The sequence below is a fragment of the Schistocerca gregaria genome, chromosome 2, assembly GCF_023897955.1.
Source record: "Schistocerca gregaria isolate iqSchGreg1 chromosome 2, iqSchGreg1.2, whole genome shotgun sequence".
NCBI lineage: Eukaryota > Metazoa > Arthropoda > Insecta > Orthoptera > Acrididae > Schistocerca > Schistocerca gregaria.
In genome coordinates this window covers 1,030,464,744-1,030,486,180 of record NC_064921.1, presented here as the reverse complement: position 1 = coordinate 1,030,486,180, position 21,437 = coordinate 1,030,464,744, and the positions used below count along the sequence as shown (strand labels likewise).

Here is a 21,437-nt window from a genome sequence, read left to right as displayed (position 1 = left end):
CTCTCCAGAGTTTGGAAAGTAGGATGGAGTTATTGCACAACTGTGAGGCAGGTACGTGGGGCTATACCGGGATTCTAATTCGGTAAGAGCGTCGTCCGCAAAAGACAGCGTCTGAGTTTGAGTCCGGATCCCGAACACAGCTTTATACTACCATCAGCATTTTTCATTTTAAACAGTTCATCTGATGATGACTCGGTAACAAGTCCAAGCTGATAATGGCCTGATCCGAGGCTGAAATATAGAACATTTTACAAGACAGTCACTGTGTTTGCCTAGAGGCAGGATACCTAGTCTGTGCTACATAGTTTTATTTTCGTCTCTGGAAGGTGTATATATAGGATGGAATGTGTGTAAGTGCAGATGTTTTTACATTGTCATCTTAATATGTACACACGTAAGGGTGTTGGATGCTTTTTGGTTGCGTCGAACAGTCTTCCCACAAATGCGCTACAAACTTTACGGCCTGATGTTTTCTGCGTGGCCTCAAACGCACCACTAAGTCGACTACATCCGTTAGTATAGACTAACCGTTTTGCGTCCCCGTGCCCGCACTTCAACACCTGACCTGTTGCCCGGGTGAAAATCAGCATTAGTGGCTTACTCTCGCCACGTCTGCTTGGAGGTACTGACCAACCTAAAACATACTATATGTCAGATAGCTGTAATTATTAATCTGCAGAGGAAGTAAATTGACACCCTCTATACAGGGCGATTCAAAAGTAACTGTACACGTTTCGTGGGTGCAATGTATGCATCAAAATAAGAGTAAAATGTAAATGAAGTTTTGTCTGAAACTGCTTTATTTCCGAGTAATGGTGCATAATTTCCTTTGTGATAGGTATTACATCATGAGTCAGTAGACGCTTTTGACGTGTCGTGTTCGCCTGCATATCGAATTATGTTGCTTTGTACACTCCTCTACACTGCTCGGTTGATTGTGGCACGGGATGCCTTTGTTTATTTGACATGTGTGTAGTCCCTTGTACAGTGTGGCGCTGCTGTAATGTGGCGGCATCAGACGGACTACGTACATTCATTCTGTCGGTAGTTCATAGACTGCTGTCGTTGCGTACAGTACGAATGTGTACTCAAATCGTGAATACGCGGATACACACCTCCTTTATGGCACAACAGAAGGCAAGGCACGAGCAGCAAGACGACGGCGTTTGTAAAGTTTACAGACAGACCGTTCCCAAACCATCAGACTTTCACAGCTGTGGACAGGCGTTTAAGGGAATACGGCATTCGTAATGCGCCACGGTTACGTCGCCCTCAACTGGATTGAAGGGGTGTTGAGAACATCCTGCAAATGGGAGATGGAGATCCGACCACCAGTACCCTCCCTTCAAGTGCCACTGTATGGGTTCCTCAACCAAATGTATGGCGTCTGCTTCGGAAACAGCAATTCCACCAACTTCACATGCGGAATGTGCAGGAGCTGACAAACGTAGACTACCCCAAGCTTTACTCGAGCATTTTACTGCTGATTCACTGTTCAGTTGTCGGGTACTGTTTACGGATGAGAGCCTCTTTCCCCGTGCGGATATCGTGAACGCTCATAAGGTACACGTGAGGGCATTTGAGAATCCTCGTGTAACTACAATACAAGGATATCAACATCGTTTGGCAGTGATCATCTGGCGTAGTATAGTGGGCAATCAGTTTCTCGGACCGCATGTTATTATACACTGCCTGACTGGCAGCGTGTGTCGAGTTTTAACATCAGTTGAGTGGTCTGTTTCACAATGTCCCACTCGCTACACGAACCAGCTTATCTTTTATTCACGACGGTGTCCCTGTACATTTAAGTCGGGAGGCAAGAGAATATCTCAGTGTTGGTTATCCCGACAAGTGGATAGGTCGTGCACTACCAGTTGCTTAGCCCGCCAGATCTCAACACCCTGGACTTCCACTTTTGGCGTCGTCTCAAGGAGCTCCCATATGGTGTTGCAATTGAGAATGTAGCACAGCTGCATCAGTGAACTGAAAATGGTTGTGGAACTGTACAGAATGTGATGAATAGAGCCCGCAACACTCAAAGGGCGGGGAGACGTCAAGCACATCACTGTCTTCGTCTACATGGACATAGTTTTGAACATGTTCTGGGGTAAATGTACACTATGTAACTGTGTTGAATTTAGGGTCCCTTAGTGTAGTTGCTTTCTGAGAAGATTAATTTTGTGTTGTTTGTGTTTCTCATGTGATCCCTACTCTGCTACATAACTCTGAAGTAAAGAAATTTCAGAAAAAAAAGTTTCTTTAACATTTTGTACTTGTTTGGATGCAATAATTACACCCACGAAGTGTAGACAGCTAGTTAAAAGTGTGTGCCGGACCGAGACTCAAACTCGGGACCTTTGCCTTTCGCGGGAAAGTGCTCTACCAACTGGGCTACCCAAGCACGACTCATGACCCGTCCTCACAGCTTTAATTCTGCCAGTACCTCGTCTCCTACCTTCCAAACTTCACAGAAGCTCTTCTGCGAACCTTGCTGAACTAGCACCCCTGAAAGAAAGGGTATTGGGGAGACATGGCTTAGCCACAGAATGGGGGATGTTTCCAGAATGAGATCTTCACTCTGCAGCGGAGTGTGCGCTGATATGAAACTTCCCGGCAGATTCAGAGTGAAGATCTCATTCTGGAAACGTCCCCCAGGCTGTAGCTAAGCCATGTTCCCGCAATATCCGTTCTTCCAGGAGTGCTAGTTCTGCATGGTTCGCAGAAGAGCTTCTGTGAAGCTTGGAAGGTAGGAGACGACGTACTGGCGGAATTAAAGCTGTGAGGACGGGTCGTGAGTCGTGCTCGGGTAGCTCAATCAGTAGAGCACAAAGGTCCCGAGTTCGAGTCTCGGTCCGGCACACAGTTTTAACCTGCCAGGAAGTTTCACATGAGCGCACACTCCGCTGCAGAGTGAAAATCTCATTCTGTATACAGCTACTTTTGAATCATCACGTATTTTCTTTGGAACACTATATTAGTTGCTGCGCGGAGAGAAGATAAAAGCCGAGCTGATTTCCAAATGGTTGCTGACGGTCTGGATGGCAGTAGTAATAAAGAGCGCAACGAGCCGCGACAGCGATCAGCAATGTCCCGTACTGTGGCTGTGCCTGGGGTGCGCCGCCCACATCGAGTTCCTCCTGTTGTCGGCGGCCCGGCCCTTGACGTGGGCGGCGTCCGGCAGCTTGGGCCAGAGGTAGGGCGAGGACAGCCTCTTGCTGATGTGCGACGGCAGCGTCCGGAAGCTGCGGCTGTGGACGGCGTCACCGAGGCTGTGGTTGTGGTTGCCGCGCAGCACGACCGCCTCGTGCGCCAGCTCCTCCAGCTCGGACAGCGACGACGACCGGCGCACGGCGGCGCGCTGCGGCGGCGCCGCCTCCCGCGCCGCCCCCGCCCCCGCCCCCACCCCCGGCGCCGCCGCCGCGTGGCGCCGCTGGCGCAGCTGCTGCTGCTCGCTGAGCAGGCCCAGCACGGACACGACCTTGGGCGGCGGCGGCGGCTGCGCGCTCAGCAGCTTCTCGGCACACGCGCCCGGGGGCGGCGTGCGCAGCACGGGCACGCGGACCGCCTGCGGGGGCGGCGGCGGGGGCGGCGCCGCGTCCGTCTTGAAGCGGAGGCGCAGCAGCCGCGCGCGCCGCAGCGACGCGCTCAGCCCCGAGTTGCGTTTGCGCTGCGAGAGCTCCATCTCAGGCGCCCGCCGATGTCTTCAGCCGTTGTCGTAGGTCCGGCACGCGCTCATAGTTTCCACTTCTTCACTCGTCGCACACACGAACCAAACCGCTCTGCGAGGACGTCCAACTCGGATTCCCGTTTACTTGCACTCTCTTATCATGTCAACGTTATCACTCGACGCACAAAGTCGCTCACAACAATCTGACAGCAGTTGCGGAGAACAGTTTAACGAAAACCTAAAGAAGAGCAAACAAACTCAAAGTAACTCAACGAGGGAAGCAGATACAATATACAGGGTAAAATTACTAAATAAGCAGCAACCAGTCGCAAAATCATTAACAGCCATCATCGTTGCTTTCAACGTATATGGTCCCTGAGTAGTAACACTGTGTAACACATAAAGTTTATGTTTGACCTGTGCTTTAGACAGTGTTACTACTCAGGGACCATATACGTTGAAAGCGCCGATGATGGCTGTTAATCAGTGGAAATCGATTTGCAAAAGTAAATAAAGAAAACATGAATTTGCGACTGGTTGCTGCTTATTTAGTAATTTTATGGTTTACTGTCGCTGCACAACTTGGGAACCATATGGAGCCTACCATTCAGATATACACGGCAAACTAGAACTCCACCGACAAACTTTCAGAAGTGATTATATGGAGAAATGAGAAAAGAATGTCTAGTAAGCACGGGGTCCAAAATGCGTACGTTAAGAGTTATAAGCATTTGTTCACCTCCTCCACTAAATAAGTGCTCATAGATCTCAAGGGAAGCATTTAAGAGAGCATGTTTGGATCTACATCATACGCCACACGCCACATAATGTGTGTGGCGTACATTACTCTTCTGGTACCACACTGATTCCCCCCCCCCCCCCCCCCCTCCTCCTGCTCCCCCCTTCCCTATTCCACTCGCGAATAGAGCGTGGCAAGAATGATTGTCGGTAAGCCTCTGTACTCGCTCTAATTTCTCGTCGTGGTCATTTCGCGAGATGTATCTAGCAGGAAGTACTATGTTGTCCCTCAATATTTCAATAGTAAACCTCACCGTGGTGCACAACGCCTCTCTTGCAACGTCTGCCACTGAAGATTGTTGAGAATCTCTGTAACACTCTCGCGCCGACTAAACGACACTGTGACGAAAGGCACTGCTCTTCGTTGGACCTTCTGTCTCTTCTATCAATCCCAACTGGTAACGATCCCACACTGATGATGGTGATGTTGGTTTGTGGGGCGCTCAACATTGTGGTTCTCAGCGCCCGTACAAGTTCCAAATCTCTCCATTTCCGGTCTCAGCACTTTCCGAATGATGATGAGATGATGAGGACAACACAAACACCCAGTCCCCGACCGGAGAATCCCATACTAATGAACAGTATTCAAGAAACTGTTGAAAAAACGCCATAAAAGCCACTTGGTCCTTGCATGAGGTACGTAATGTACTGAACTTCTTTTTTCTTCGTGGCCCATACTAGCTCCTCCCAAAATATGCAAAGACCCAGAAGAAGGCCGCTGCAGCCGTGCCCGAACCGTTGCTTTTTCTCCAGCGGCAGTAGTTTTATACATTCAGACGCGGTACCATACCCAGAAAACTTTTGTGTCGAAATCAGAAGAGGTGTGCTTCACAGTGTCGAAGTTGAACAAGTGCAGGTATGCGTTTTAGAACCCATGTTTACTGGACATCTTTTTCTTTTTTTTTTTTTTTTTGGTTCATATTACCACCTCTGCAAGTTTGTCGGTGGGCTTCTGGGCAACCCTGTGGATAATATTTAATACATAAAATAGTATAGATCATGTTCTACGACTGCTTTCGGTCAAATTAGGTCATCTTCAGATTTAGGACTAAAAATAGAGAACTGTTGCTATCACGTCAGCTGGTGTGTATAGTGAGTTGTAACATTACACACCAGTCACGTAACGTACATTAATTCAAAGGCAATCTTAAAACTGAAAGTTTTCATGAATCTCCTGACATTAAAACCGACCAATATTCATAATACTGACTCGAATTGTGTACTCAGGTTCCTAACTGATGATTGTAAGGATGGACATTACTAAGGAAGTATACGCTCTGTTCTGTAGGATTTCCCAGAAGCAGCAACTCTGAATTGTAAGATGTGGCAATGTGTAAAGTTGTAAAGGGCGACAACGAAACCTGGACCTGAAATAATGCGCTTTATTATGCATCAAAAGGTACTCTTCAGAACGTTGAATGTTGGTATAACTTTATACAACGGGTGTTCAACGATCTGAAGAGTACCTTTTGATGAATAGTAAAGCGTATTTACCGAGATCTAGTATCTACAAGTTGATTATTATTAACATTTAAAAAACCCTGAAGCGACTTAATGTGATGCTGAGACAGGTAGTCTAATATCAGACACGTAGGATCGCAAATGTCGGAAAATACCCCAAAAGTGGATGACAAATGTTGAACGTGTGACGTCACCAGGTGCACTGCGCTACAACGAATCGGTTAACATTTAACGACCTTGCTGACATGCAGCTCTATTGTGGTGCTGCTAATTCAATACGCTTGCAATAAGGTGGATTTACGCATACCGTTTCTCACACCGTCTTTTACCTTCTTGTGTATCGTTTCGTACTGTGGATCATCGAATGCGTGAAACAGGGATCCTGAAGGCGGAAAGATGCTTTGAGGGAAGGTAATATAGTGGTCAGACAGGCTGTGATCTGAAGTCGAGATTAATTATCAGACAAGATCTAACGTGTGAAATGATTTCTACGTTGTTGCTATTTGTTATATGAGTTTTTATGTTAACAATCAAATGTATGTTTTGCAAATACGTACAGTAGCTTAAAACCGTGTTTCGAGTGTTTAAACATAAAAGTCACTACAACTTTCTCATACCGTATTAGAAACTGCTCCCATCGCATGAAGATGTTTATCAGTAATTTCAATCTTCCAGGGTATCGGACGTACCCGTATGAGAGACCAAATGCAGGGAGCTGCTTTGGCGCGATACAGCAGGACCCTGAAACGGAAACGACTACACGGCAAGTCGCTGGCGCCAATTGGGTATTTCGTTGTCAACGGTGTGGCGTGCGTGGAACGGAGAAGGCTTAAAAGCCTACAACAAGGCTAAAACGAACAAGTTGTACGGAACGGATTGTGCGCCTCGTCCTGAATTTTGTGAATGGTTTCGTGCGCGATAGCAAGAGGACACTAATTTTACTTCTGTGGTTATCTTTACCGACAAAGAGACATTTAATGAAGAAGCAGTGGTTAGAAAAGGAGTGAGACAGGGTTGTAGCCTCTCCCCGATGTTATTCAATCTGTATATTGAGCAAGCAGTAAAGGAAACAAAAGAAAAATTCGGAGTAGGAATTACAATCCATGGTGAAGAAATAAAAACTTTAAGATTCGCTGGTGACATTGTAATTCTGTCAGAGACAGCAAAGGACTTGGAAGAGCAGTTGAACGGAATTGGCAATGTCTTGAAAGGAGGATATAAGATGAACATCAACAAAAGCAAAAGGAGGATAATGGAATGCAGAGTTAACTCGGTTGATGCTGAGGGAATTAGATTAGGGAATGAGACACTTAAAGTAGTAAAGGTATTTTGCTATTTGGGGAGCAAAATAACTGATGATGGTCGAAGTAGAGAGGAAATAAAATGTAGACTGGCAATGGCAAGGAAAGTGTTTCTGAAGAAGAGAAATTTGTTAATATCGAGTATAGATTTAAGCGTCAGGAAGTCGTTTCTGAACGTATTTATGTGGAGTGTAGCCATGTATGGAAGTGGAACATGGACGATAAATAGTTTAGACAAGAAGAGAATAGAAGCTTTCGATATGTGGTGCTACAGAAGAATGCTGAAGATTAGTTGGGTAGATCACATAACTAATGAGGTGTTGAATAGAAATGGGGAGAAGAGGAGTTTGTGGCACAACTTGACTAGAAGAAGGGATCCGTTGGTAGGACATTTTCTGAAGCATCAAGGGATAACCAATTTAGTATTGGAGGGCAGCGTGGAGGGTAAAAATCGTAGAGGGAGACCAAGACATGAATACATTAAGCATATTCAGAAGGATGTAGGCTGCATTGCGTACTGGGAGATGAAGCAGCTTGCACAGGATAGAGTAGTATGGAGAGCTGCATCAAACCAGTCTCAGGACTGAAGACCACAACAGCAACAACAATGAAGAAGGAATCTTAAATACCAGAAGTAACATTTATTAGTACGATGTTAACCTGCATAAAATGTATGAGCACGGCCGGAAAGTCAAATTTAAGGTTATTATATGGGCGGGAATTTTAGGCATCCAAATTATATGACCGTACAGGTTACCTGATAAAGCAAATAACCCTAATTATTCACTCTTTTTAAGGTAGGTTCTGCCGGAGCTACTTGAAGATGTTTCTCTGGACGTAGTAGAAAACATGTGCCTGCATCAGGATAGAGCTCTACCGCACTATGCCATCGCAACAAGAAACAAACCAGGTGTATCCAGATAGGTGGATTGGGAAATGCAGGCCAATCAGGATACCAGCAAGATCCACGAATTTAAACCCACTACCCTTTTTTTTTTGGTGAGTGGTGTGAAGGAGATTACAGCAGCAAGCAGTGTCTCAAATGAACTAACAGCCCGCGTAGCCAAATGACGGTTGTAGAGATCCAAAATACGGAGGGTGTTTTCGAGCGCGTGCGTCAAGGGGTGACAGAGAGATTCAGTACTTGCATTCAAGCAGACAATACAAATTTCGAACACCTTTAAATGTGATTTGTTCTAAACGGAGAAGTTACAGAATTATTGTCCTGGCTGTAAATGTTGTTCTATTTTGTGTTTCTTTCCTTTTGCCCTACTTTTTTTATGTAAACACATAATTGTCTAAACGAATGCAAAACAAGTACTACCTGCTACACGCAAGACTCGATCCCTGAGTCCCACGCTTTGAAGTCGTGCACGTGGTTTTGAAGGACGGGTGACAGACCGGGTGGGCTCAAGCGCTGCACGTGCGGCCAGGTGCATCATCTGATGACGTCACGCGGTCAACATTTGTCATCCGCTTTTAGGCTACTTCCTGACGTTTGCGACATATGTCTTACATGAAATTACTTACCTTAGCGCCGAGTACGTTGCATCGGGGTTTTTTAAAAGCTAATAATACCATAATCACCCTGTATACAGGCTGAACGGGGTTTCATCTCAAGAAACAAAAACCTACGAATCGGATCTTCCTGTACAAATTCGTTCAGAAACTTCTAGTAAAACTGAAAAGCGTAAACTGGTCCAGAAGTTCAGAGTCATGTATAACAGTAAATTAGTGAGTATGAAGATGCACATCTTTTTCGTAATGTTCTGACACAACGATACTTTATTGTACAGCTAAAATTGTTACGAATTTGTCAAAATTTTCTACGTTTATTTCTGACTTTATCGCTACTTTCTGATGTAACGCTTAATTTCGGATCTATTTTTTTATTTATATCTGATTGCCGCGAGAATGTGAAAACAGTTTTTTCTGCAACCCTATACATCTAGGGTGCAACCTCGTGGCTAATACAAAAACCTACCTCACAGGAAACGTGCGCTGATTTCAGAAGATCTGTCGTTACTATCCGTGAACATGATGCTGACTTTCAACAATCTTTTAAAACTGTTAACTTTGCGTACCTATGAAACAGCGTTAACATAAAGCTAAAGTACACAGTCTGCTACAAAATTTGATTGGGCCTTGTTATCATGATTATGCTGTGGGAGATTTGCTGACTACTGGGTCAAAGTGGAACGCTGCAAGTTCTTGAAAAATGGTGTACTCTTAGATTTACTTTATTACATAATTGCAATTACATCCTTTTCTGTAAAAACTGTTCTGTGAACCATCTTAAAAGAAAAATCATTTACTTTCAAATCTGACTGCGAGAACCAGAAATATCCGAGGAATAAATCTACTGACAAAATATTTGTACTAGTTCTTTTGTGTATCTTAGAGACAGTCAGTGGTGTCCTTCAATTCAGTACTTTAGTGTCAACGACGGACACAGCCAACCAAATTTTTTGAATGGGCAACGACGGACACAGCCAACGAAATTTTTTGAATGGTAACAACATCATGCTCCTACACTTCTAAGTGGTATGATACATCACTGTCGTTTTTAATTTTAAAATGTGCCAAATTCACTACATTTTAGCAAAGTACGTCTAGATAAACATTTGTTAGATGTTAATATGTTTCCTTCAAAAGGGCTATACACTCCATAAATGCCACGCACTGGTTATGACAAAATAAAAGAATATTTTAAAGCAACCAACAATAGCCAGTACTTGTTATCATTTCTTACTTTCCGACTAAACGCTTCACAGCAGTACTGCAAACAACGGGATGTTACTCACTTTCACTTCATTATTATTTATTATTCGGTTTCTCAAGCCGGTAACAAAGAACAGGGAAAAAAGAACGTTTCTAACGTCATATCCTTAGTGGAAAATCCGGTGAAGCTGTGTCGTCGTGTGAGGACTAGTTCCTCATTTCTGCGTAATGTTTTCGGGTGATGCAAGAAGCGCGGCCCCACCGCGTAATCTTTCCACAGAAGTAGTGCGACTGCTGTCCTAAGAGCGAGTTGCTCTTGGCAGCGCGTGACGGGAAACGCAACTCCATGTCCCCCCTCCCAGTCGGGTCGTCATTTGAACGCAGTTTCCACTTCCCCAGTGTTTTGGTTGTGTTGGCGTCTGTGCCACGAAATATGCACAATACAGCAGCTGGCAGCTTCATGTATTTCCGAATTCTAACCATGAAAGATGGAGAAACAATCTGGAGAGGACTGCGTCACAACAAGTACAATGCAGAAGAGGTTCGTGCACCCTAGTACCGCTCAAAATGTCAATTTTCCTCTCAGTCAGCAAAAGAAGTAATCAACAGTCAGCAAAACAAGTAACAACGAACATCAGTCGAAATTATTATCAGTCTGTCAGCTGCTATAAGTACAGGGTGACAATTATTGAACTACATGAAATAAATTCGTAATAACTTGTGAACGGTTTGCTTTAGGACGTTCAAACTTCATGGTCGGCCATTTTCACGTGGAAATATCACAGTACAGCATGCCTGAGCGTATAGCGCTTGTGCAGGCCTACTATGCGAGCAACAACAACGCGACTTCGCTCAAAGGAAATTTGCGACCGAAAATTTGTGGTAACGTCTTATGGGACCAACAAACTGCTTAGGTCATCGGTGCCTAAACCTACACACTACTTAATCTAACTTACATTATGGACAACACACACACTCATACTGAATAATCGACGCAATATTCCTTAATATCACGGAGTGGTACCAAACGGTACATAAAGAATTTAGAAGATGGTTTCATCCCCATTATCCAAAGTGACCTTGATTTCGACGAGATGTGGTTCATGCAAGACGGTGCTCGACCTCATCGTAGCACGAGAGTGTCTGATGTCCTGGAGGAGCGCTTTGGGAGCCGCACTCTGGCTCTGGGGTACCCAGGGGCCACTGCCATGGGCCTCGATTAGCCGCCATATGCTCCGGATCTGAACACAAGCGACTCCTTTTTGTGGGGCTATGTTATAGGCAAGGTGTACAACATAACGACAAAACCATTGATGAACTAGAAACAGCCATTCAGGAGAGCATCGATGTTCCGACACTTTAGCGGGACATGTAGAATTTCGGTATTCGTCTGCGCCACATCATATCGAACATGTCATGACCTAAATACGAATATCTGCAGTGACGATAACGTATTGAAGAAAGTATGTGCACGCCATAGTTTGTAACTAATTTACGTTTTTTCATGTAGTTCAATAATTGTCACCCTGTATGTTTGTAGGGTTCTGTGCCTTAATCTATAACAACGGAACCCTTATAGAATTGTTCTGTTGTCCGCATGTCTGCCTGTTTGTCCATCTGTCGGACTGTTAATAACACTTTCTCTCTGGAGTGGATTGACGTATCAAGTTAAAATTTATGTCGCATATTAAAGTATAAGGTCACATGGCGGTGTAAAAATATTAAGCTTCTAATTCACTTCAGTCGAAAGGCACGGCCATTTACGTCACACATTTTGATACTCGAAAACTTATTCAGTAAAACCTATAGGGTGCTGTCCGTTGACCTAGAATCATGAAATTTGGCAAGAAGCAATGTTTCACAGTACAAGTAAAGGAAAAATACGATAATTGTTAATTTGTAATTACGAAACACGAAAAAATATTTTTTGTCCTTTTTTTATCCGTCATAAATTTGTCTGTCCGTCTGTTAACAACTTTTTTTCTCTGGAACAGTTTGGCGTATCAAGTTCACATTTATGCCACATAGTAAGATATGTGGACCCTTGGCGGCATAAAATTGTAATCTTCCGAGTCAACACAATCAAAAGATACGGTCATTTATGCGGCATATTTTGACTCTGAAAAACTCACTTATCAATACCTATAGGGTGCTTCCCATTCCCTTAAAATCATAAAATTTGGCAAAAAGCAAGGTTTCACAGTACAAGTAAAGTAAAAAATCTTAAACTTCTTAAATTGTAATTATATCACAAAAAATCGTTTGCCATTTGAACAGATAACATTATGCATGCAAACATATAATGTCAGTTGCAATCATATTTTAGTAAGTAAGTAATTTTTCTTTATTAAATCTTCTCTCTCTACATGTATAAACTGATGGCCCATGTTCGTTTCTTTTTCCATGTCGGGGCTAGTCTGAGGAAGTCATGTAGAGAGCCTGATACGGTCTGTGAATTTACGGGCCCAATACTTTGCCAGTATCGACATCGATAACAAGCAAAAATCGTTGACACTCTCGAGTCCCAGGATGGATGAACTGTACAGACGTTTTGTACAGAACCCTAATTGCGCGAGTTTTGCTCGCACTTGACCAATTATTTTTTTTAAAATTGCTACCAGTTTCAGTTGTTGCTAATTATCATTAGGCATCTGATTACAGACACCAAACTTTTGTAGAAATATGACATACCAGTTGATGTGCTGGCGCTGTCAGTACCATTAACAGGGAGCAAGGAATTAATCATCGTGGACTTGGGTTTGATTGCATCCTCTGCCGAATTGTACAGGGTTATTCACACGTAACTTCACGGTTTCTCGAGTGGATTGGGCGAAAACTACAAAATATGCGGAAAAAAGACACATATTATTGACAAGACCTTTTCTCTAATTTTCGACTCGTAAAACGCGCTGTGTCGTAGTTGCAATAGTGGATGGGGAGCGGGGAGGGGGTAGGAGAGCCTCAACGAATAAAAAAATTATCCGCTCCGTATTTTTTGCCTCGAATTAGTTCGCGCCTACAGGTAGGCAACACAAATAACAGATTTGCAAAGTGGGCCGCAGTCACGACGTCGCGGGCAATTTTCATCAGCGACTTCAGTGAGTTACACGCACGTTTTGACGTTTGCTGCTTCACAAACAGTGATCACATTGGCCCCTTGTGAGTTAAAAACTTGCAGAGGTGCTCCATCCACCGGTCTGTGTCTATTCTCTGTATCTTTCTGAGTTTTGGTGCAGTCATCTTCTGAAACGCTGGACGCACTTTTGAATAACTCTGTATGATGGCAGTTACGTGGTGATACGCATGAATGCCAGGTTTATCAGAGAGGGACCAGAAGAAGGTGGTTTGTAGCGTTGAAATCCGTAACAAATAAGGCAAGATTTTTTAATACATCTGAAGGATTCATTCTCGTCGAAAGAATCCATGCACATATATATATATATATATATATATATATATATATATATATATATATATATATATATATATATATATATATAAGTCTATTATCAACAAATATCGCATACAGTATCCATATACGCTGCTAAATGGACCTACGAAATTATATCATGGTAACGGACATGACATATTACGTCATAAACACAGAGATGCGTCGAAAAATGCCTCGTCATGCATTAAGTTATAATCCAGTTATCCTTTAGGCTACTATACATTCCTGCAGTCGCGTCAGCTAAAGGAAATCTTTGACACCAGGCAGCGCTCTTGAGAGCTTTCTAGTGCCACGCATAAACGGCTGTAGGCGAACAATAGCCGTCTACAGTGCTGTGAAGAGGCGCTGCCATAGAGACGTTTACAAAATCTCGCTGTAGACACGCGAAGCAGCTGTATTTATTTATGTGTAAATGATGCATACTTCTTTGTACGACCGTTTCATAATTTCAAAGGTATTTTCACAAATACATGGAAATCTAATGTTTTAGATATTAGGAGGCTAAGTAAGATCCGATGCGGCTCGAAATGGGAACCACAGTGAGAACCCTAGGAACCTTTGCACAGATGTGTTGAACAATGTCTCTAGTATGCCTGTCGTCCCCTCTTTTCAGTTCTGAGCGCTCAGTGAGCACTTAATGATCGCTAGATAGTGTATCTCGCTAAGTATGAGAGTATGAAGACAGATTTCACTTGATGTCTTTCAGACCACATACATGTAGCATAATTGTCATGCATCTCATTCTTCATGATAATTCTCTGCCGCACTCTGCAGGGGCAATGAAGATTCTCCTTCAGTATTTTCGATGCAAGTGTTTTATCAGCCCCAATGCATCAGCCCGCAGTTGAGTCTCTCTGGGTTTCAACTCTGTTCATATGAACTGCTGTGTATGAAGACAACATTCTCGCACAGACAACGAGCTGTAGAGGAGCCTAGAGGATTGGCGGAAAGCACAGGCGGCTGCTTTCTATGACCAGGGTACTGGAAATTTGGTACAACGCTGCGACGGATGTGTTAAATCGGAGCGGCGACAGATCTAGGTGGCGCAGTGATTAGCACACTGGACTCGCATTCGGGAGGACGGCGGTTCAAACCCGTGTACGGCCGTCGAGATTTAGGTTTTCCGTGATTTCCCTAAATAGCACCAGGCAAATGCCAGGATGAATCCTTCGGAAGCGCACGTCCTAGTGCCTTCCCCATTCTTGACACAGAGTTCGTGCTCTGTCTCTAATGACCTCGATGTTGACGGGACGTTAAACCCAATCTTACTTCTTTTTCAGAGCGGCCAATTCGTAGAGAAGTGTCTGGAAGGTGCAGCTAACTGTTGAAAACGAAACATTTTTGATTTTCAAAGCGGTTGCCATGTTGCGGTATATCGGATCTTACTTTCCGCCGTACACAACAAACACAGTTCGTTTTTTGTTTCCGTTTCTAATAGAAAACTGCCAAAATCAAAACCCGGGCAATGCCGGATTAGTCAGCTGACAACTAACTAAACCCGTGGGCTTAGTTTCTTGGAAACATAATCCTATTTTGATGAGAAGGTAGGTTTGTGAAGTTCTAGGGAAATATATTGAAAATTGTCACTTCTGTGTTCTTCTGTCCATGTATCTACATCTACATTTATACTCCGCAAGCCACCCAACGGTGTGTGGTGGAGGGCGCTTTGCGTGCCACTGTCATTACCTCCCTTTCCCGTTCCAGTCACGTATGGTTCGCGGGAAGAACGACTGCCGGAAAGCCTCCGTGCGCGCTCGAATCTCTCTAATTTTACATTCGTGATCTCCTCGGGAGGTATAAGCAGGGGGAAGCAATATATTCGATACCTCATCCAGAAATGCATCCTCTCGAAACATGGACAGCAAACTACACCGCGATGCAGAGCGCCTCTCGTGCAGAGTCTCCCACTTGAGTTTGCTAAACATCTCCGTAACGCTATCGCGCTTACCAAATAACCCTGTTACGAAACTCGCCGCTCTTCTTTGGATCTTCTCTATTTCCTCTGTCAACCCGACCTGGTGCGCATCCCACACTGATGAGCAATACTCAGGTATAGGCTGAACGAGTGTTTTGAAAGTCACCTCCTTTGTTGATGGACTACATTTTCTAAGGATTCTCCCAATGAATCTCAACCTGGCACCCGCCTTACCAACAATTAATTTTATATGATCATTCCACTTCAAATCGTTCCGTACGCATACTCCTAGATATTTTACAGACGTAACTGCTACCAGTGTTTCTTCCGCTATCATGTAATCATACAATAAAGGATCCTTCTTTCTATGTATTCGCAAAACATTACATTTGTCTATGTTAAGGGTCAGTTGCCAGTCCCTGCACCAAGTGCCTATCCGCTGCAGATCTTCCTGCATTTCGCTGCAATTTTCTAATGCTGCAACTTCTCTGCATCCGCGAAGAGCCGCGTGGAACTTCCGACGCTATCTACTAGGTTATTTATCTATATTGTGAAAAGCAATGGTCACATAACACTCCCCTGTGGCACACCAGAGGTTACTTTAACGTCTGCAGACGTCTCTCCATTGAGAACAACATGCTTAGTTCTATCTGCTAAAAACTCTTCAATCCAGCCACACAGCTGGTCTGATATTCCGTAGGCTCTTGCTTTGTTTATCAAGCGACAGTGCGGAACTGTATCGTACGCATTCCGGAAGTCAAGGAAAATGGCATCTACCTGGGAGCCTGTATTTATTATTTTCTGCGTCTCATGAACAAATAAAGCGAGTTGGGTCTCACACGCTCACACGATCGCTGTTTCCGGAACCCATGTTGATTCCTACAGAGTAGATTCTGGGTTTCCAGAAACGACATGATACGCGAGCAAAAAACATGTTCTAAAATTCTAAAACAGATCGATGTCAGAGATATAGTCGTATAGTTTTGCGCATCTGCTCGACGACCCTTCTTGAAAACTGGGACTACCTGTGCGCTTATCCCATCATTTGGAATCTTCCGTTCCTCTAGAGACTTGCGGTACACGGCTGTTAGAAGGGGGGCAACTTCTTTCGAGTACTCTGGGTAGAATCGAATTGGTATCCCGTCAGGTCCAGTGGACTTTCCTCTGTTGAGTGATTTCAGTTGCTTTTCTATTCCTTGGACACTTACTTCGATGTTTGCCTATTTTTCGTTCGTACTCCACTCGTAAGAGTGGATATGTCAGAGTGTGCGTGTGTTTCAGTGTACGCGGTCATGTTCACATGTTGCAGAGTATTCAGCTGAGACTGTGATGACAAAGACGCCGTCATAGGCGAGAAACGCAGAAATATGAACGGCTGCGGAGGAAAGGAAACCGAAAGGCCGAATGGAGAAGAACGTCTGCCCACTTTCCTGAGAAGGCGCTAGCGAGTTCATTTAAAGACAGGAGGAGGCCCGTAGAGTTACTGAGGAGTGGCACACAAGAGGCAATCTCATTCCTTTTGCCCCCTCAGACACTCGAGTATCTTAAAAGGCGGCGGCGGCCTCTCAGAGAGATTCGCGGTCGCCGGCGAGCGCCGATGACGCGGCCGCCGACGTCGCGCTGCGCCGCCCCGCCCTTATTGTGTTTGCGGCTCCTCAAATTAAATCCGCCGGGTTGTTGACTGGATTTGGCCGCGGCGCGGTGCAGCGTCGGGTGCCCCGCCCGTTCGCCTCTGGTTACCATAAATGCATATTCATTGCAGGTCTTCGTGGTGACCTCGTGCAGAATCAATGCTTTGTGGCGCGCCGGTGACTGCTGGCGCGGCCGCTGCTTGTTAGCCAATTAACACCGGCGGCTTATTTGTACTTCTGATTGAATGAACGTCAGTGCAGTCTACCCAACTAGTCCCTAACTCACTTCTTCAGCCACTTCGTCTTCCCTTGCTTCGTAATCGTATTCCATCGATCGGTAAGTTTAAATGCGATGAATATTCCTTACAAGGGAACCTCCCCATCGCACCCCCCTCAGATTTATTTATAAGTTAGCACAGTGGATAGACCTTGAAAAACAGAACACAGATCAATCGAGAAAACAGGAAGAAGTTGTGTGGAACTATGAAAAAAATAAGCAAAATATACAAACTGAGTAGTCCATGTGCAAGATAGGGCAACATCGAGGATAACGTGAGTTCAGGAGCGCCGTGGTCCCGTGGTTAGCGTGAGCAGCTCCGGAATGAGAGATGCTTGGTTGAAGTCTTCCCTCGAGTGAAAAGTTTAGTTTCTTTATTTTTGCACAGTTATGATCTGTTCGTTCGTTCATTGACATCTCTGTCCACTGTAACAAGTGCGACCGCACCGTAAAACCGTGCGATTAGTAGACGAAATGACGTGCCTCTCCAATGGGAACCGAAAACATTTGGTCGCAAGGTCATAGGTCAACCGATTCCTCCACAAGAAAACACGTCTGATATATTCTATACGACACTGGTGACGGCATGTGCGTCACATGACAGGAATATGTTGTCGACCCACCTAACTTGCACACTTGGCGAATGGTTAAAAAGACTCTTCTACCTTCCCCGATTTAGGTTTTCTTGTGGATGCGTTAATCACTCCCAAAAAAGTGATGAAAACATGAGAGTTTGCCACATAAACTGCAACAAATGAATGCAACAGTTTCACAGTCGCATAGTTTTCCCTGAGCTCTGTCAAAACAGATGTTTTTAACGTTTTCAAATTTTTCCGTGTGTAGACTGTCAAATCCTGTTTATGTCCAAGCAAATCTGAACATATCCTGGAATTTTGGAGAGCGAAGTTGATTATGTGTGATTGCGTGAACTTTGATCATTGTCTGAAAATTAAACATTTCACTCGAGGGAAGACTTGAACCAAGGACCTCTCATTCCGCAGCTGCTCACGCTAACCACGGGACCACGGTGTTCCTGCACTGACAGTATTCTTGATGTTGCCTATCTTGCGCATGGACTACTCAGTTTGTATATTTTGCTTATTTTTTCATGCTTCCACACAACTTCTTCCTGTTTTCTCGATTGATCTGTGTTCATTTTTTCAAGGCCTATCCACTGTGCCAACTTATAAGTAAACCTGAGGGCGGTGCGATGGGGAGGTTCCCTTGTTAGTCTCAAACGGAGACGCCTTTCTGCTAAGAGCTACCATCTGACAATAAAATAAACCGTTAAGGTTAAAAGGTTGAATTCCTGTTGGTGGTCATACAAAGGCTATTCAGGAAGTAGGGAATGTTTCCGTCTGACGCCGCTAGGTGGCGCCGATAACGTATATTTTGGTAAGTGCGTGCTCGGCAACTCAGTCGGCATCCATCCGTGACAGCGGGAAGGTCTCTGCTCGTCTGGTTCTTTTCGATATTCGAATTTGAAATGTATGCTGCAATCGAATATTCCGCCAGTTGTGAGGTGCGGTCTGTGATACGGTTTTTGTTGGCAAAAAACCTAAAACCTATAGAAATTTATCGTGAACTGTGCGAAATGTACGGAAGCAACGTAATGAGTGAATGTTCCGTCCGGAAATGGTGCATTCGGCTTAAAAATGGCCAAACCAACTTTCACGATGAAAAGAAGAGAGGACGCCAGAGCATTGTGGCTGACGATCTTGTTGCTAAAGTTGATGAAACGATTCGTGAAAACCGTCGCTTCACAATAACGGAGGTTTCGCTTTCTTTCCCACACGTTTCACGAACTTTGTTGTTTGAAACTGTCACTCAGAAGTTACGCTACCACAAATTTTGTGCACGATGGGTGCCCAAAATGCTTACAGAGCAGCATAAGGAACAGCGAATGGTGGCAACGTTGACATTTCGGGAGGCCTACCATAAACATGGTGATTCGTTACTGGATCGAATAGTAACCGGTGACGAGACTTGGGCGAAACACGTCAACTGCGATACAAAATTACAGTCCCCAAAAACGAAGAAAATGTTTGCAAACCTTGTCAGTAAGGAAATTGATAGCAACAGTGTTATGGGATAGGCAAGGTGTGCTTCTTATTGATGTTCTCGAACGTGGAGCAACCATAAATTCTGCCCGGTACTGTCAAACTTTGCACAATCTAAGAAGAGCAGTTCAAAATAAACTCAGAGATAAGCTGACGTCCAAAATTTTGTTTTCTGCACAACAATGCCCGATCTCACATGCCACACCACTCTAAAGAACTCCTTAATTCATTCGAATGGGAAATTCTCCCTGATCCGCCCTACAGTCCCGATCTTGCATCAAGCGACATCCACTTGTTCCCCAAGATGAAAAACTGGTTTGCAACGCAGCGCTTTGATGACGACGGAGAACTCCAGGCGGGCGTGACTCACTGGCTGAAGTCTCAGGCGGCAGAATTTTACGACGAAGGTCTTTCAACGCTTGTCCACCACTATGATAAGTGCCTCAATGTGTTTGGTAACTATGAGGAAAAGTATTATGCCATTCGCTCTTTCACAAGTATATAATAAAATGTATTTCTTGTACTTAGTTTTTTTTAATGCCAAAACGTTCCCTACTTTCTGAATAGCTCTCGCAGTATTCCTAATTCATTTGTTGCTGCTAGTCTTCTGCTGAAGAAGGCTCAGAAGAATGATACGAAAAATAGACTTTTTCGAAACCCCGTAATTATTTCCCGTTGCGATGTTTAAGTTTGAAATTTGGTTCGAAGGTGTCTACAACCTTGCTCTGTAATGATGGAAAACCGCGGTTCCCTGTGACGTCACCCTCAGGCTCGGAGACACTTCAAAGCAGCAGGGTGTCGGCACACGCGAAAAGGGGTCACATTTCAGAAATGCCTGTGGGGTATAGTGTGGGTTGAAGACGGCACACTGGCACCAAATTTCACCACTGTTCCGTCCAAGGCCACCGTGGACGAGTCACACATGAGAAGGTCGTAGGATCCCCTCTTGCCCACATTTTAGCTCTACTTTTGACGCCACTGCGACGGAGGTTAGAACCGCCACGCCCAGAATTGAAAAAATGCAGTTTTCTCACAGTGGCCGAGGAAAATGTTTCAGACACACAGCCGCTCAGAATCTACACAATAGTGGCCTCAGGGGTGACATAAATGGCGTCAACGAAACCACCCCTTCCATTGACACAGTATTTCCCACACATTTTGCGGGCGAAAACGACGTTTGGCAGTACTTTGAGCACGAAGACGACTGTCTTGAGAATCTTTGAGACTGCTGACACTCCACAGACGCGTCACTCCTTCTGTATGGACGTCGTGGACTCATTGCACGTGAGCGCACCACCTTGGAGTGCAGTGCGATTGCAAATTTTGCTCTGTTGGACAGTGTGGAACCACAAGGAAATGTTCAAAACGATTCGACGAATTTTAAGCGTGATCCGAAGCAGCAAATGGTGGTTATGCTTTTCCAGCCCTCCTGGTTTTGGCCCCTCCTGTGGCGTGATCACGGAGGGGTGCGACACTGACACATCCGTGAATAAGTAGGCGAAGGGTTCATCTAAGACATAACACTTCGGCAATACTGTCAGTGCCACCCACCCACGTTTGTTGAGCGTTCTAAATATGTACCTGTACAGAGAGAACAGGTGAGAGAGTCCTTGCCGCCTGGAAATAGGCATACCGAAAGGGAGAGGTGTCATGTGGTTCCCCATCTGCAGGCACCTAGGACCTGGTCCAATTGGAACGTCGTATATGTTGTGGACCTGGTATGAGGCGGTCATATGACTCTCCACCACTCATGGCGGTGAAATGTTGTGTATGTGCCAGTCGGTTGTATGGAATCCACACGGTAAAACGGGTAACATGGAGACGTGACCAAATCCAGGGAGTAGCTCACTCCATCGATGAAGGTATCTGATTTGTTGGTGTATCAAAGCAGACTGTCCAATCTGATTACAATGAATGGTGTACTACTATCAGACACGTAAAAGGGCCTAAGAGCAGTCGTTAAAACCGACGGGGACGAGAGACAAGTGTCACACCTTGTTAACGACTACCGGTTTCAAATACAAATCAAGTTGCAGTTCCACCTCAAACAGTTCCCGAGTAAACGTTGAGAAAGGAATTGCATGCACCGGACATTTTGAGCTGAGTACCTAAAACAGCCACTGCTTGCAGCGACACAAAGTCTTCACTGGGCCAA

At 44.7% G+C, this 21,437-nt stretch overlaps 1 protein-coding gene across 11 annotated transcripts in view; it reads right to left on the bottom strand.

The window, feature by feature from the left end:
- Window positions 1-21,437, bottom strand: part of LOC126335549 (ankyrin repeat and fibronectin type-III domain-containing protein 1) — a 643,576-nt gene that overhangs the window by 192,103 nt on the left and 430,036 nt on the right. For 2 of the 11 annotated variants that reach the window (XM_049998950.1, XM_049998949.1), the window contains exon 1: window positions 3,097-3,310. The exons of 8 other annotated variants lie outside the window; for them this stretch is intronic. In XM_049998950.1, coding sequence (XP_049854907.1) covers window positions 3,097-3,127 — 31 coding nt within the window. In that variant the 5' untranslated portion in view covers window positions 3,128-3,310. Of the gene's footprint in view, window positions 1-3,096; window positions 3,311-21,437 lie in introns of those variants that run through there. One more of the 11 variants, XM_049998939.1, reaches the window with a different exon arrangement.